This window comes from Genypterus blacodes, unplaced genomic scaffold, assembly GCF_046128005.1.
Source record: "Genypterus blacodes isolate CSIRO-AG114 ecotype Tasmania unplaced genomic scaffold, CSIRO-AGI_Gbla_v1 ptg000438l_1, whole genome shotgun sequence".
Lineage (NCBI taxonomy): Eukaryota > Metazoa > Chordata > Actinopteri > Ophidiiformes > Ophidiidae > Genypterus > Genypterus blacodes.
In genome coordinates this window covers 5,429,979-5,444,312 of record NW_027467208.1, presented here as the reverse complement: position 1 = coordinate 5,444,312, position 14,334 = coordinate 5,429,979, and the positions used below count along the sequence as shown (strand labels likewise).

Genomic DNA, 14,334 nt, shown 5'->3' with positions numbered 1-14,334 from the left:
TAAAATAAGGAAGGAATGAATGTAGGCTTATCTAGAGGACATGATATTGATTTAGGGATTCAAGTTCTGACCTGCTATTTATGCTCACGCCGCGCCTGGGAAACTGTCTTAAGCAATAAAAAATCAGTTGTGAAATACCGTAATAATTTAATTTTATTAATTTATTTATACGAAGAAGAAGAAGAAGAAAAAGAAAAAGAAAAAGAAAAAGGAAAAGGAAAGGGAAAAGGAAAAGAAGAAGAAGAAGAAGAAGAAGAAGAAGAATTATTGATTTTTAAAACAACTTTATTTACAGATATTTATAAACCTAACACTGAGAAACTAATATGAGAAGAAGATGAATGGCGACGGCAACAACAAAAGCTGAATTAGTTCAAAATAGCTTAAGCCTGAGACGAAGGAAGTCTTTACACACTGATGGCTGCTTCGTCCTTAATTTATGTTGCAGCACATTCCGTTCAGACGAGAAACCGGCTGGATGACCGGAGGGTTCAAAATTTATTACCGAATGAGAGCGAGAGCGAGAGAGAGGGGGGCGGGGGGTCATACACACATTCACACGCTGAGGGAGAGAGCGTGTATGTGTAAGAGAGACAGGCACACACACACATACACACACACGCACGTAGAGAGAGAGAGTCCAGTCTCTGTGTGTCTCTCTCCTCCCGTCGGTGGATCTTCTCGTCATTTGAGGGTTCACGCGCAGAAACGGAGGAAAGCCTCACGCTTCAGTTTCCGGTGTATTTGTTTATTTATTTGTGTTTTGTTTCGCTGCTCACTTCCTGCGAGACTGAGAGAAGATGAACGGGGAACAGACGCGGACAGCGGACAATGTTGGACACGAGGACACAAATGTGAGTCAAAGTCTTCACTGAATTCATACATTTGTGGTATGATAATAATAAGATGTATACTCTCTGGTTATGCTTACCAGTATTACGAATTTCTGAGGTATTACTTGTGTATCGGTTCAATATTGTGCTACTCTGGAGGCTGGAGCATGTAGTAGTAAATGTTTCTAACACGTGTTAATTAATTAATGTGAATATTTGAAACTTTGCCACATGACAATGCATGAAAATGACATAATCAGGTCAGAAACGTGTATTAATATGAGCGATATGATCGGTATAGTAACATTATCAGCCACAGAAAAAGAGTAAACACATAAATCAAAGCAATCGCACCTGCTTTGGATCAACCTGTGGCTTTTCACAGTTTGTGTCTTTACAGGCTGTGTTATATTCTTTTCTACTCTACATAAACTCTTCCCACAAACATACGCCGCCTATTGTTGTGTTGTAAACTTAGACGGTAGATCATTTTTTCTGCGGCAAACCGCCAGAACAGCAGTGTTTCGGCAAATGTTATATACCTGAGGCGACACATGATCACAGGGGTTTAAGTTGACTTGTTGCTCACTGAAAGGCACAAAGCTACAAAAGTACTATGGTCCCTGAACTCGTCATGTTTTATTTGTGTGCACTTGCAGACAGATTTACAGTATAAAACACTAGAAGAGGCAAATAGTGTGCGTGTGTGTGTGTGTGTGCGCGCGCGTGTGTGTGTGTCAGTTTGGTTAACACTGTTACATCATCTGTGTTTATCATTAATCTTTCTTAAACAGTGACACTTTCCCTAGAACATTAACCTGCCCCAGTCTTTAAAGAATGACTGGTGCGTAACAGAACTTGTGTGAGCCGTGATGTTGACGCAGCTCAGTCATATCAATTGTGTTTGACTCTTAACTTGTTTCAAGAGTGAAGTGATGTGTTGAAACAAGCAGGAGTTGATTGATCACAGCCAGAGGACTGTTAACGTTTAAGACAGAATAGGTTTGGGTTTCGAAGTCATCCAAGGACAGAAGGAGCCGGTGCTGTGATTCCAAAATCCGAAAAAAAATCTCATTAAGCTTCTTATCATCCTGGAATGTTGAATTTAGAGTGTCGTCCCCTTGCCAGGAGCTCCAGCGAACTCATTAAAAAGAGCTAAGTTTGTTTTATAGTTTAGTTTGAGTCTTCAGTCTTTTAATGAGCACACAGATTAGATGGGTTAGTAAGAAATCGCACCTGAAACCTTAAAGTCTCACTCAGGTGTGACCTCGTCTTTCACTCTGACCGATGGAGCAGCTGATCACACACACAGAAGCTCCGGTGCCCAGAAGTACTTGGTTTGAGTTTTTAGTGGGAACAGTGGCATGAATGAACAAATGTTCTGTCTGTACAAGAATGTGTCAGCGGCAGGAGAAATGCCCCGTCGTGCCCACACACACCACCGCTCACACACTGCCAGTGGATTTCCTGCATTCACTGTGGCTTTTTAGTGGCTGCCAGCTTGGAAAGAATGAAAGAAGAAGAACAATAGCTGTGTGTGTCTGTGTGTGTGTGATCCTGACCAGGTTTTCATTACAGATTGATTGATGCTGGTTGTGTATTCCGCCTGATTTAGAGGTTATAAATGGTTTTCCTTAATTTTGACAGGTGGCGTTTAAGTGTGACAGTTGTGCTCTTGGTGGCGTGAGAATGCAGCAGTAATGATGTCATTAACATGGCTTAACTGTGCTGTCGTGTGTTGTTCATGTTTTGTACTTACGTGGCTACTTAAGCCTGCCGCGCGTGTGTGTGTGTGTGTGTGTGTGTGTGTGTGTGTGTGTGTGTGTGTGTGTGTGTGTGTGTGTGTGTGTGTGTGTGTGTGTGTGTGTGTGTGTGTGTGTGTGTGTGTGTGTGTGTGTGTGTGTGTGTGTGTGTGTGTGTGTGACGCTGGAATCGCAACAATAGTATAACCGAGTATAAATATAAACAAATTGACTAATAACACGACATTATGTTGACAAAAGAACCGCACAAAAGCAGGTTAAGGCATGATGTCATCGATTTGGATTCAAGGGGAGTACATTTACGTCGCTCGTGACGAACAGGTTGAGTTAAAGACGAATAGATTGAATTGTCTGACTATTCATGGATCGGAAAACCCAGAGGACGTGGACACACACACACACACACACACACACACACACACACACACACACACACACACACACACACACACACACACACACACACACAGCATATGAAGACTTCTGTGCCATTTGACTTTTGTTTGCACAGGTCTGTTTACACTGTACACACACACATTAATCTCCCTTATGTAACTCTCACACATACACACAAACACACACACATTCCTCACGTTACTGTTACCGCCCCCAAACCGATGAAGCCACAGTTATATTCCATGATCACTTATTGAGCTTTCTATTGTATTTTATATGTTTTTTATATTTTTGTTTGCATTGAGGCTGAGGTTAGAGTTGTTCAATCTGAGCTCTGTTCCCAAACTGCACTTGGGCTCACAGTCCTGCAGGGGAGGCTGATACAGTGAGTGTGTGTGTGTGTGTGTGCCGGCTCAGACTGGTCCTGCGGGTCTGACTGACTGGAGAAGGGTTGGGCATGCTGGTGGAGCCTCACCCAGCCATGTAAGGCAAGACCGCCGCTGCTTCACACACACACACACAGACACTCAATCAGTCACACACACACGTAGACAAGACTGCTGACACAAGACGCGGATCGTCTCCACCGCAGCATCAGCACGACTCACGACTCACGGCCGCTCTCGTCTGCACAGGTACAGTAGATATCAGATCAGATGCTGGTTCGCTCTTTGTTTTGTCTGTGTGTTAGAGTGACAGACTGACATACGAGTCATTCTGGGTCATACTGAGTGTAAACTGCCTCTTTCCTGGATGAATATGACATCAGTTTTACCGTAGAACCCTCATTTCCTCCTTATAATGGCTTGGAATTGGTTTATAATGTAAGAAAACTGAATTTGGTTTCCTCTGAATGCTTAAATTAAGTTTGATCTCAGTGTCGTCGTCAGCAGCAGCCTTCATTCCTGTCTGTGCCATGGAGTGATTCAGTCTCTGTGGCCACGATGACACACACGGTTGGTATCTGTATCTGGAGTGGAGACTTATGCGATATGATGACACTATAATGCCGTTTAAAGAGATTTGTACCTCATTTAATGCCTCTAATCTCTACAATCTTAACTCTATCACGTCTAGCAGCAGAGGGAAGGCTCCACATGACACATCACTGCTCTGTTGTTGAGTGTTTTGTTCTCTGGTGTGACTTATGGTATTCACACTCTGCTGCGAACTCCTCCGGCACTCTAAATGGGTATTCACAACCTTACGTGTTGTCGCGAATGGAGAGAGTGCGTGGCGTACGTGCAGGAGGATCCAATCCAAGAGAATAGAAGAGGCGACGCTGTTGTTTACTGTAGCAGTGACGTCATCCATACACAAGTAAACAGCTGTCACCGAGGAGTGTGTGTACCTTGATCACAGCGATTGTTCAGAGGTGATGGATTGATTTGTTAGTGATGTCATTCCTCAATCGGTAAACATGAGTCATGCGGGACACTTGAAAGTATCAAACATGGCAGATGGGGTCAGCTGTGTTGTTTTGATGAAGATTTACACCGCGACAACAATTTGATGACGTTGTTGACAGCCATACTTGTTTGTTAATGGTGAACGATGATCATGGAGGTTCAGGGTTCTGGTATAGATGGCGTCTGCATTGTTATGTACCTGCTTTTGCCAGAAGCTTCCATTGTGGTGTGCAGACTGAAGTTGTTGTTCTGATGTTATCACACACGGAAAACCTTGCTCAAATGCATTCATACCTCAGAGGAGTTATAAATCATCTGAATTAGACAGGAAAAACGTCTTCTTTAAGCCTTGAAGTGTTTATTTTCCTCGCGTTTAAAAACCTGCCAAAGCGATTTCCATGGTTATTAATTTTTAATTGAAACAACGCCTCCCCCTGAGCTGAACAGGCAGGCTCGGCGCCTCTACTCTACTCTACTCTACGGGCTCAGAATAGATGAAAGAATGACCTCATGTCCATGATGACAGGATGAGTTAGCACAGGCCAGGCAGAACAAGAGAGAGCAGAGAGCCTTTAAGCTGATCAGAGGAAGCTGTGCACATGTGGCAGCGGAACCTTCCGGCTCTCCCTAATCTCACCTAGGCTCACCTGGGCTCACTGCAGGATGGTGTTGTTGACATAGCAACTACAGGGTTCCCAATAATGGCTGAATGGGCCCGGACCACAAAAGAGTGCGGATATAAGTACGATGAATGACTTTGGAAGACGATCAAAGTACAGACCGGGACAGAAGTTTAACACTTTCCCATTCAGCGTCTCTGTAATCCAGGAGGGGACTGGTGCTGTTGTCATGGTGATGTGTTCTTGACCTGGGCATTGCTTGGTAATGCATACAAGTGTGACTTTAGATTCTTTACATTCATGAACTTGGAATGGAATTGGAAAAAACTAAACTTCATTTTTGATGAAACCGGTGCAGATTTGTTTACATTTTGAAATCCATTCTGTTCAGGGCCGGAGTTGCGTGTCGTGAGGGTGGAGAACATTGTGTTTCTGTGCGAAACCGCTGCATGTGTAAGCAGCTCCAGGGGCCTCTCTCTCTCTCTCTCTCTCTCTCTCTCTCTCTCTCTCTCTCTCTCCTCTCTCTCTCTCTCTCTCTCTCTCTCTCTCTCTCTCTCTCTCTCTCTCTCTCTCTCTCTCTCTCTCTCTCTCTCTCTCTCTCTCTCTCTCTCTCTCTCTCTCTCTCTCTCTCTCTCTCTCTCTCTCTCTCTCTCTCTCTCTCTCTCTCTCTCTCGCCGCCGCCACGCCCTGACATCACAGCGACTGGTTCGGCCTGCGTGTCACAGCCTCGGCTCTGATGGTTTTCAAACCGAGCAATTACACAATGACAGCTTGTCGTAAGCGAGTCCAAACGTATTACAGTGAAGCCCATGTAGAGCAGGACTTTGTTTCAATGGAAGATTTGATATGCAAATAGTCGCCCTGGGGTTGCACGAGGTTTCCTAAAATCATTTGCATACTGTTGGAGCTCACTCTGAGGCGTTGACTTATAGTTATTTATGACCTGTGCTGTAAAACAAAGGTGTCACGGCAAAAACAAATACTTTAAGCTTCCCTCGGTGCACAGTTTGTACTCTGTGTTTGTCTGTGAACTTAAACTTCTAACGCGCCGACATTCCGAATGTACAGCAAGAACGATAATAAATGATTTAAATTCCTTTGCTTGGTTTCATAGGAGGGAAAAACATCTGCTTCACTTTGATGTTTACGCGGCGTACAGGAGTTTCACCTGCCTGTGAAACGGCTCCAAATACCTCTCGCCTGTGGAAAATTACGTTTTTACGATTCGTAGATGTGAAGTAGAGGCCAAGTACACCGGCACGGTAGTGATGCTTGGTATGTCACTGCAGCTCGAGCCTGTTTAGCCGAGGCTGCAGGGCGGAGGCTTCTGTTTAATTGCTCGTCTATTAAAGCAAACACTACTCACATACTGATAAGAACTGCCACACACACTCACACGCACATCGAACATCAATCAAGCAGTAATGCACACACGCCAATAGAGTGGGGGATTAAGCCCTAATCCACGATGCGTTGATAGGTACGTTACATAACCGGCCTGCACTGTGTTGTCGCCTCGTATCTGTCAAAGAGCCCCGGGTTTGTTTGGAGGAACAGCAGCTCTGTTTGTTTTGCCTTCATGCTTCAGTGCCACTTTAAAGGGTTTTCCCAAGGAGGATTGCAAAGCTTGAAGACTATAATGCCTCATTTTATAACAAGACGCTTACTGGGGGAGTTAGTCAAAACAATTAAGACTGCGGTTAAAATGTCATCTTGTACATATTTTTCTGATGCTATCTTGTCTGGTCTTGTGACTGTGACCCGCCTCCTCTAAGGATTTGTAGAAGAAGAATAAGTTCCTCTTACAGTTCTTCACATTTAGTCCTGTGAGCCTACAATGGAATGGAATCCAGTCTGCTTCTGTTCACGCCGGGAGCCAAGTCAAAACTCGATTGACGGTTTCAAGATGTAAAATCACATGACATTAAAAACCCACAGTTTCTGTTTTTGTTGCCATGGGGACACACCAGTTTAACTGCGAGTGACTCATCCATTACGGAAATGTTAGTATTTTCATCCCGGGTGTACTGGATTTACTTCTCAGCTGACTTAACCACCAGATGGACACAATGGAAACCTCTTCCTCCTCAGCCGCGGTTGCCAAGCTCTCCGGCCCGACTGTGTGGCATTCACAGGGGGAACTTCAGTGTAGTCTGGGGAAGTTTTATTGCCCTTTTGCTCCGCCCACTCTCACTTCAGATTCCCCTTTTTGTGCCTCTCCCTCCTTCGTCTTTATTGGCCCAGACGCGTTCTTCATCACCCACGCTTTTCTCCCTGTCCTCTTATCCTCTCATCTTTCATTTCAGGACAAATGCAGACGACTCAGACTCGCCCTGCCAGATCATCCTCAGCCGTCTTGTTGCTCCCAGCACCTCGGCACCAAGGTACAGAACCATTTGATCAAACAGTTTATAGAATGGAATGATGTGTACAATCGACTGTAGTGTGTGAATATGGATTTATACGGTGTGTGTTTTGATCGGAATGTAGGAGAGCGATCAAGCCGTTACTCTGCCACAGAGACCCGGTGAGACGGAGGGAGAGACACCCGACGGCCCACCAGACGTAAAAGTCGAAGTCATCAAGGTGAGTTTGCAGATGTGATCAGGATCGTTGTTGTTTTAGCGCATTCGTGTCCTGTATCCATGACGACTCAACCGCCCCCCCCCCCCCCCCCCCCCCCCCCCCCCCCTCTTTTACACGTCGTTTAGTTTTACCTGGAGTCCCGTCTGGGAAAGGAGAAGAACCAACAGACGAGTCTCAAGATGCTGACAGACGAGGTTTCGCAAATCCAGGAGGTGAGTGTGTGACGCACCCTGAGCAAAATGGTGTGTGTGTGTGTGTGTGTGTGTGTGTGTGTGTGTGTGTGTGTGTGTGTGTGTGTGTGTGTGTGTGTGTGTGTGTGTGTGTGTGTGTGTGTGTGTGTGTGTGTGTGTGTGTGTGTGTGTGTGTGTGTGTGTGTGTGTGTGTGTGTGTGTGTGTGTGCACGCCTGTACACGCCTGTGGTCTTGAAGGGACGACTAAATATGTTTTGATTATAGGTGAGATACTCTCTGAAGACGCTGAGGGAGCAGATGGCGGCCAGGCAGAATGTAAACAACAACAAGGTACACACAAACACACACACTCTCGCACTCACACACAGCCTCCGCAAGAAACCTTAGAGACTCTTTGCTGAGATTTGCTGCTTTACGCCACTAACCGGCCGCTGCTCTCCTCTCCAGCACCCGGCCAATGGCTACAGAGTCACCGTGCCCAGGAGCCAGGCGACTGTCGCCACCGACAACGGCGTACACACTGAATCCGAGTCTCATGTAAGTAGCAGCAGCAACAACAACAACAATCACAAATCAGCCTTTTGTAACGCCCGAATAGAGCTTGAATGAAGTGTGGGAATTGTTTGGAACGCGTCTCCTAGGCGATCTTTGCTGAGGCTACTTTCAACGCATTCACACTTTAATTAAAGCGCCAGGCGTAACATTCGCAATGGAAACATGTCTCGCCCTCTGGCTGTTTTCCCTTACACACACACACACACCAGCCAACTGCCTGCTGCGCCTTAAAACAGCGCCAGAACCTCCAAAAGCCGATAACACACACGACATACGGAGGATTTACTGTACACACACATATAGAAACACACTGCCCACATGTGAAGAACACGATATCCTGTTTCCCCATCTATTATTCACGACACAGTACATCATAACAGCCCTGGTAAGAGAACACCGGACATCCATTGGTCCATTGTCTCCCAGGGAAGTAGGTCCATTCCCGCTGACCTGTCCATGTTTGGTATGTAGGTGGGCTTGGATCGAGTTACCCTGCCCTCCATTCTGAGTGGTGTCAGGTGATCCGACAGTGAAAAGCTTCTCTGTTGACCACCTAAGAGGCAGGGAACGCATAACTGAGACGCGTCAATCATCTTGTCCGCTTCAGGCCACATTAGGTCGCTCAAACACAAAGCGACGAGCCTATCAGCCGCCTCTCTTATCTGTTTTGCGTAAGCGCTGCCTTGCACCGAGTACATTGCTCTCTAAACGGAGTGACATCCCTTTCTTATTCCTGTGTGTCTGTCCGCCCTTCGCTCTCAGGTCAGGGACAGCGAGGAGGAGTGTGTGAGGCTCAGGGAGGCCACCAAGCGTCTGTACACGCAGCTGAAGGAGCTGGACAAGAAGCACAAGGAGGAGGTGGACAGACTGCAGGTGGGTCTGAGGAGAACAGTAGCCTGTCTGTCTTTAGCTGTGACTCATTCTGCTGCTGCTCTCTGTCCTCTTCATCGTCCTCTTTATCTGTCTGTGTTATTTCTGGACGAGGGACACTGACTAATAATGTCAACACAGTCCAGACACCGATGTTTCCACAAAGAACAGAATATTTGAGTGATCCTTACTCTTTGGCGCCCCTCAGGCAGAGAACAGCAACTACCGCCTTCGCCTGGCCGACCAGTCGGAGAGGCTGCAGAAGGCGGAGGAGCAGTCGGGGGAGCGAGGTCAGCAGGTGGAGGAGCTGCAGAGGATGCTGGAAAGCATGGAGGAGGAGTGCGCCACGCTCAAAGACAAGATGGCGGTGGGAGAGGCGGAGCTGCTGCAGCTTAAAGAGGAAGGGGAGGAGGCGCAGGAGAAGGTGGAGAGGTGTGCAGAGCTGGAGACAGAGTTGGCCATCCTGAAGGAGAAGATTCATCACCTTGACGACATGTTAAAGAGTCAGCAGAGGAAGGTCCGCCACATGATTGAACAGGTACAAGCCGCACACAGGGACACACACAATACACACAACACATCTAATGAATGGCATTCTCTTACGTTACAATTAGATTTCAGTTAGACTCTCTGCCTCTGTCGGTGTCTGAAAGTGAAAGTGAACGTCTGCTGTATCTGATTCATAGCTGCAGAACTCTCGGACGGTCATTCAAGAAAGAGACCGCTTCATCAGGGATCTGGAGGAGAGGGTGGCATTCCTGGAAGCGGAGGTCAGGAATCTCACATCACGTGTTTATTGCTGAAAACACTTCAGAATGAAACAGAAAGCGCTCCCACACGTCCCTGTCAGGATGTTGCTGTAGATGTTGCTGCTCTGCTGTTGCTGTTCTCAGGAGGATTCACACCTATAACCTCTTTCTGTGTGCAGAACCGAGAGATGCATGACCACATGGAGTACTTCCTGGCAGGCCAGGACCCTCCGCCCATGAAGTCCACCGAGAACAAGCCCCAGGTCATTTACAGGTGAGCAGGCAACACATGATTTCTTCTTCTGCTCGTGTTTTACGCTCAAACGTTGGAGAGATAAAGGTTCAAACACTGATCGATGTAATCCTCTCGTCTCCGCAGCAAACAGATCACACCATCAACACACAGCAACAAGGCGCTGCCCTTCATCAAAGTCATCGAGATTAAATCCTGAATGGAACAGTGAGAGGATCCAGCTCAGCTCGACCCGTACGGCCTTTCTGTATTAGAAGTAAACCATTAAACGTGTAAATAATTGTATATATTGAATCACCTACCAGTATAGAACACATAGATCTGCAGTGATTGAAAGAACACTGGCGTCATTTACAGACCTCATGGCGGCGAGGCACGCCGGTCTCTTGTCGGTACCTCATACTGTAGCTGCTGCTCAGGAGGCCTCAGCAAACCTTTACAGGCTTCCTGAGAATTGACTGCGCTCCAAAGAGGGAGGCAGTGTCCTGAACAGGAAACAAAGGAAGGAGCGGTGCAATGCAAAGAATGTCACTGATCTGCTTAGGTGATAGTGGAAGGTACAGGCTGCATGTACCCCATTAGGATGCAGGACCTGAAATCAGATGTTCCTGCAGGTCAAGGGGTCAGTTGGGTGGAGATATAGTGACGACACAGTGGCTGTACGAGTGCGGTCAACACAGATGTTACACACACACATAGCTGTGGACACGTAGTAATATTAGCAGTGTGTCGAGTATTTTAGCACTTACTTCATCCCTCTGCCTACTTCGAGGAGAATCCTAATCACCGGAGTTCAAAGGCCAAATTCCTCCGCGCTTTGCACAGCACAGCCAACGAGCAAGCATGCAGCTGGCTTTCATGTTGTTGTAAATAGGTTTGATGTTTAACCTAAGTGTGTTTCCTTAACGACAGGCTAAACATAATGACAGTTAAGATGGATGATGCAGTTGGTATACATGTATATGAGAATTTGGACCTTCTTTATTTGAGTTACGCTTGAGAATACATGTTAGAGACGACATGTAGATGCTTAGAATGCATAGATATAGATTCTTATCTAAGCTGCCAAGTGCTGCCTCAACACACAGGCTTTGAGTTTAAGGGTTTTTTTGTTTTTATTTTGTATATTTAATAACATATTTAACTGATAGACATCTTCCATGAACTTACATCATGATCCTACAAGGGAATATTGTGCTTCCTATTAGAAATGGTTTCTGTTGCAATCCACTATGAACACGACTAAACTGAGTGCCTATTGAATGTGAACATTGTTGTCCATTGTAGAATGAAGTGTCGGGTCCATTTTGTGTGTTTTCTGTCTCAATAAAATGTATTTAGATGTGAAGAAAACTACTTTCCACTTGCAAACACGCACCGAGTTGTTAGGAGTGAATTTATGTTTCTTCACGACTTTCTAGCGCCCCCTGGTGGAATGATTGAAAACGAAAATGTTGGTTTTAAGATTTTATCTGAAACCACAAGCGACACCTCATCACATAAATACAAATTAGGACAACATGATTTAAATAAAAGGATCATATTGCATATAAATAAGATATAAGAACACCCATACAAACACACAACAGATCAGAGAACACATTTATATTTACATCTGCACATTTGTTTAAGAAAATAAAGGCTGGGCAATTTGCCGTTCATTTTACTGCGTTTACAAAAGTGAGGAATGATGAAAAACTGGATAGATCAGCTACAATCAAGTTTTGTTTGCCCAATCAGGTCATAAACAGGAACCTTAATGTGCATATGTCTGCGTTTGATACACTCTTAAAACTAGAATCAATCACTGTTTTGCAAAACCAAATGTATTTTTCTACACTTAATGTTGAACTCATTTGATAACAATAATGGCTGGATTGCTGCTGTTAGGCTTCTTTGTATCCCAGCTGATTGTGAAAGCGTTGATTCAGACATGCACGCCCCCCGCTATGATTGGCTGGCAGTCTTCCTTAGGTCTCACAGGGTGCTCTCCAGTGTGTTGTAGTTGTCTTTGAAGCTTTTTAACTCCAGGAAGTGTTTGGGCCTCTTGCTGCGGTGTCCGGTGGAAGGCAGGTAGGTGACCTGGATGGTGGAGGGAGCGCTGCGGACCGGAGAGCCCGTCAGGTCCTTGGCTGCAGACTGGTGGTGCTGCTCCAGGCTGGTGGTGCTGGCGTAGGCCTTCACACTGAGAGAGGGGAGGAGGGAGAGGAAATAAGGAGAACAGTGGATTAACCTGAAATCACTTCTCTTTGCCACGTATCTTTGAGTTCTACCAAACACACGAGATTTCAGGCTAAAACTTGTACTTGGCTGTGCGCTGGTCGACGTGAGCCAAAAGGCCTGGAACACTTTTTACGTGCTAGCATAGCTGGTGGACACAACAACCTCACTGACTGGAAAATCATAATGTAATAACACTTACACATCTGCTAATTCGCTGAGCGCCTGTTGGTATTCAAGATACTCTGCTTCCCCAAACACCTGGAAAGAAGAAGAAGAAGAAGAAATGAAATCGTAATAGTGTCCCAACAGCTATTCTCTTTTCTCTTTCTAAATCGTGCGTTGCAGTCAGAAACATGTACGCTTGCACACACCCCGGTCCCGTGGCGAGCACAGTCGTAACCCTCCAGCAGGCGGTCAATGAGCGCGCTGCGGCTGCTCTTAATAAGCGAGTGGGAATTGCGCAATTCCATTAACCAGCTCCTGAAGTTGCGTCCTGTAAACGCACTGGGACTGCGACTGATTTCCTGCATAGGGATACCTGAGAGGCAAACATGTAGGGAGGAGAAATGACGGTTAAAAGAGATATTTTATGTTGAATGAAGATGAAGATGATGATGATGATGATCATGATCATGAATGTAAACAAAGCCTGCTCACCTGAGTCCCGGATGGCATCCAGAGCCTTCATTCTGTACAGGTAGTTGTAGCAACCTTTGGAATACAGACACGCTTTGGTTAGGCAACATTACGCAATATAAGAGAACGCACTATTCTGAGAGGAAACAGGAAACAGGATGAGCTCCGACTGTGACTCACTGATCTGGGATCCCTGCTTCAGCCGATCATCTTCCTCTGACAGGAGACGAGGTTCAAAACAAATCTCCTGAACCTTGGAGAGTCGGGAGTCGATCTCCTCCTTCAAACCCTGTAGATGAACACATACATCAACAACCAAAACCATCTTTAGAATCCTCATGGCTCGGATACCCGTTGAGGTCAAAGGTCAAAGTGTAACCTCACCTTGGTCGCGTTGTGTCCTATGGGCACATGTGGACCCCGGCGAGACCTCATGGCGAAACGCATGATCTGCCTCTTGACGAAGATGAAGAGGAGCACGAACACCTGTGAGCCGAAACAGAAGCGCGACAGACGTTCGTTTGTTTGGAGCGTCAAACACATAAATGGCGACCAGCAGATGAATGTAAACACTTACCAAGCTTCCATATGCCATGACCAGCACGACATTGACCCCTGACAGCGGGGAAGGCTCTCCCATGTTGTCGATCCGCTCGTGCCTGTGTTTACAATATTGGCTACATGAGCTAAGTAGCTAGCTCCAATGGCGTATTTACTCTAAATACAACTCACACTACGACGCAGATAAAAAGCAGTCACGGTTCTTACTTTCTCAACCTGAAAGTAGAAACTACGCCGCCAGAAAACACCTATTTCCGGGCAGTAACATCACGAAATACGCTGTTAAGTCAGCTAGCAAGGCGCTGCAGACGAGCCATAGTTGTTTTACGACGGAAGCAAGTTACCGTAATAACGACGTGACTGCGCAGCGAATCAGGTAATAATCTGAGAAGCGTGTACAGGTTCTACTCGATCGTCTTAAACTATAATTTATTTTAATTTACGACATTTTATATTCATACAGTGCATTGTAAGCGTCAAGTTTCTATTCTATTTTCTATTTTTTAATCATTATTTACCTCGAATATCTGCTTTTTGATTCTTAAATTTTAAGAAGAAAGAGATTAAACAATATTTTTTGACCATCCTCATTACCACATTTGTGAAGTAAGACGACTTAACTCAATATATAAACCAGGCTTACAATGGATTCATTACACTATGGAATAGAAAAATGAATGTTGTGTTAT

At 45.6% G+C, this 14,334-nt stretch overlaps 2 protein-coding genes across 2 annotated transcripts; one reads left to right on the top strand and one right to left on the bottom strand.

The window, feature by feature from the left end:
* The first annotated feature begins 603 nt into the window (after window positions 1–603).
* On the top strand, window positions 604–11,600 carry tuft1b (tuftelin 1b). The gene is made up of 11 exons (XM_076139417.1): window positions 604–854; window positions 7,328–7,405; window positions 7,512–7,607; window positions 7,733–7,819; window positions 8,063–8,128; window positions 8,246–8,335; window positions 9,116–9,226; window positions 9,432–9,761; window positions 9,910–9,993; window positions 10,152–10,246; window positions 10,352–11,600. The coding sequence occupies exons 1-11, from the start codon at window positions 801–803 to the stop codon at window positions 10,422–10,424; spliced, it is 1,164 nt and encodes a 387-aa protein (XP_075995532.1). The 5' UTR covers window positions 604–800; the 3' UTR covers window positions 10,425–11,600.
* On the bottom strand, window positions 11,330–14,004 carry LOC142989748 (protein C1orf43 homolog). The gene is made up of 7 exons (XM_076139418.1): window positions 13,662–14,004; window positions 13,469–13,570; window positions 13,265–13,373; window positions 13,106–13,159; window positions 12,820–12,986; window positions 12,648–12,706; window positions 11,330–12,410 (listed from the first exon to the last, which is right to left on the bottom strand). Exons 1-7 carry the CDS (start codon window positions 13,722–13,724, stop codon window positions 12,203–12,205), a joined length of 762 nt encoding a protein of 253 aa, XP_075995533.1. The 5' UTR covers window positions 13,725–14,004; the 3' UTR covers window positions 11,330–12,202.
* Between the last annotated feature and the right edge of the window lie 330 nt (window positions 14,005–14,334).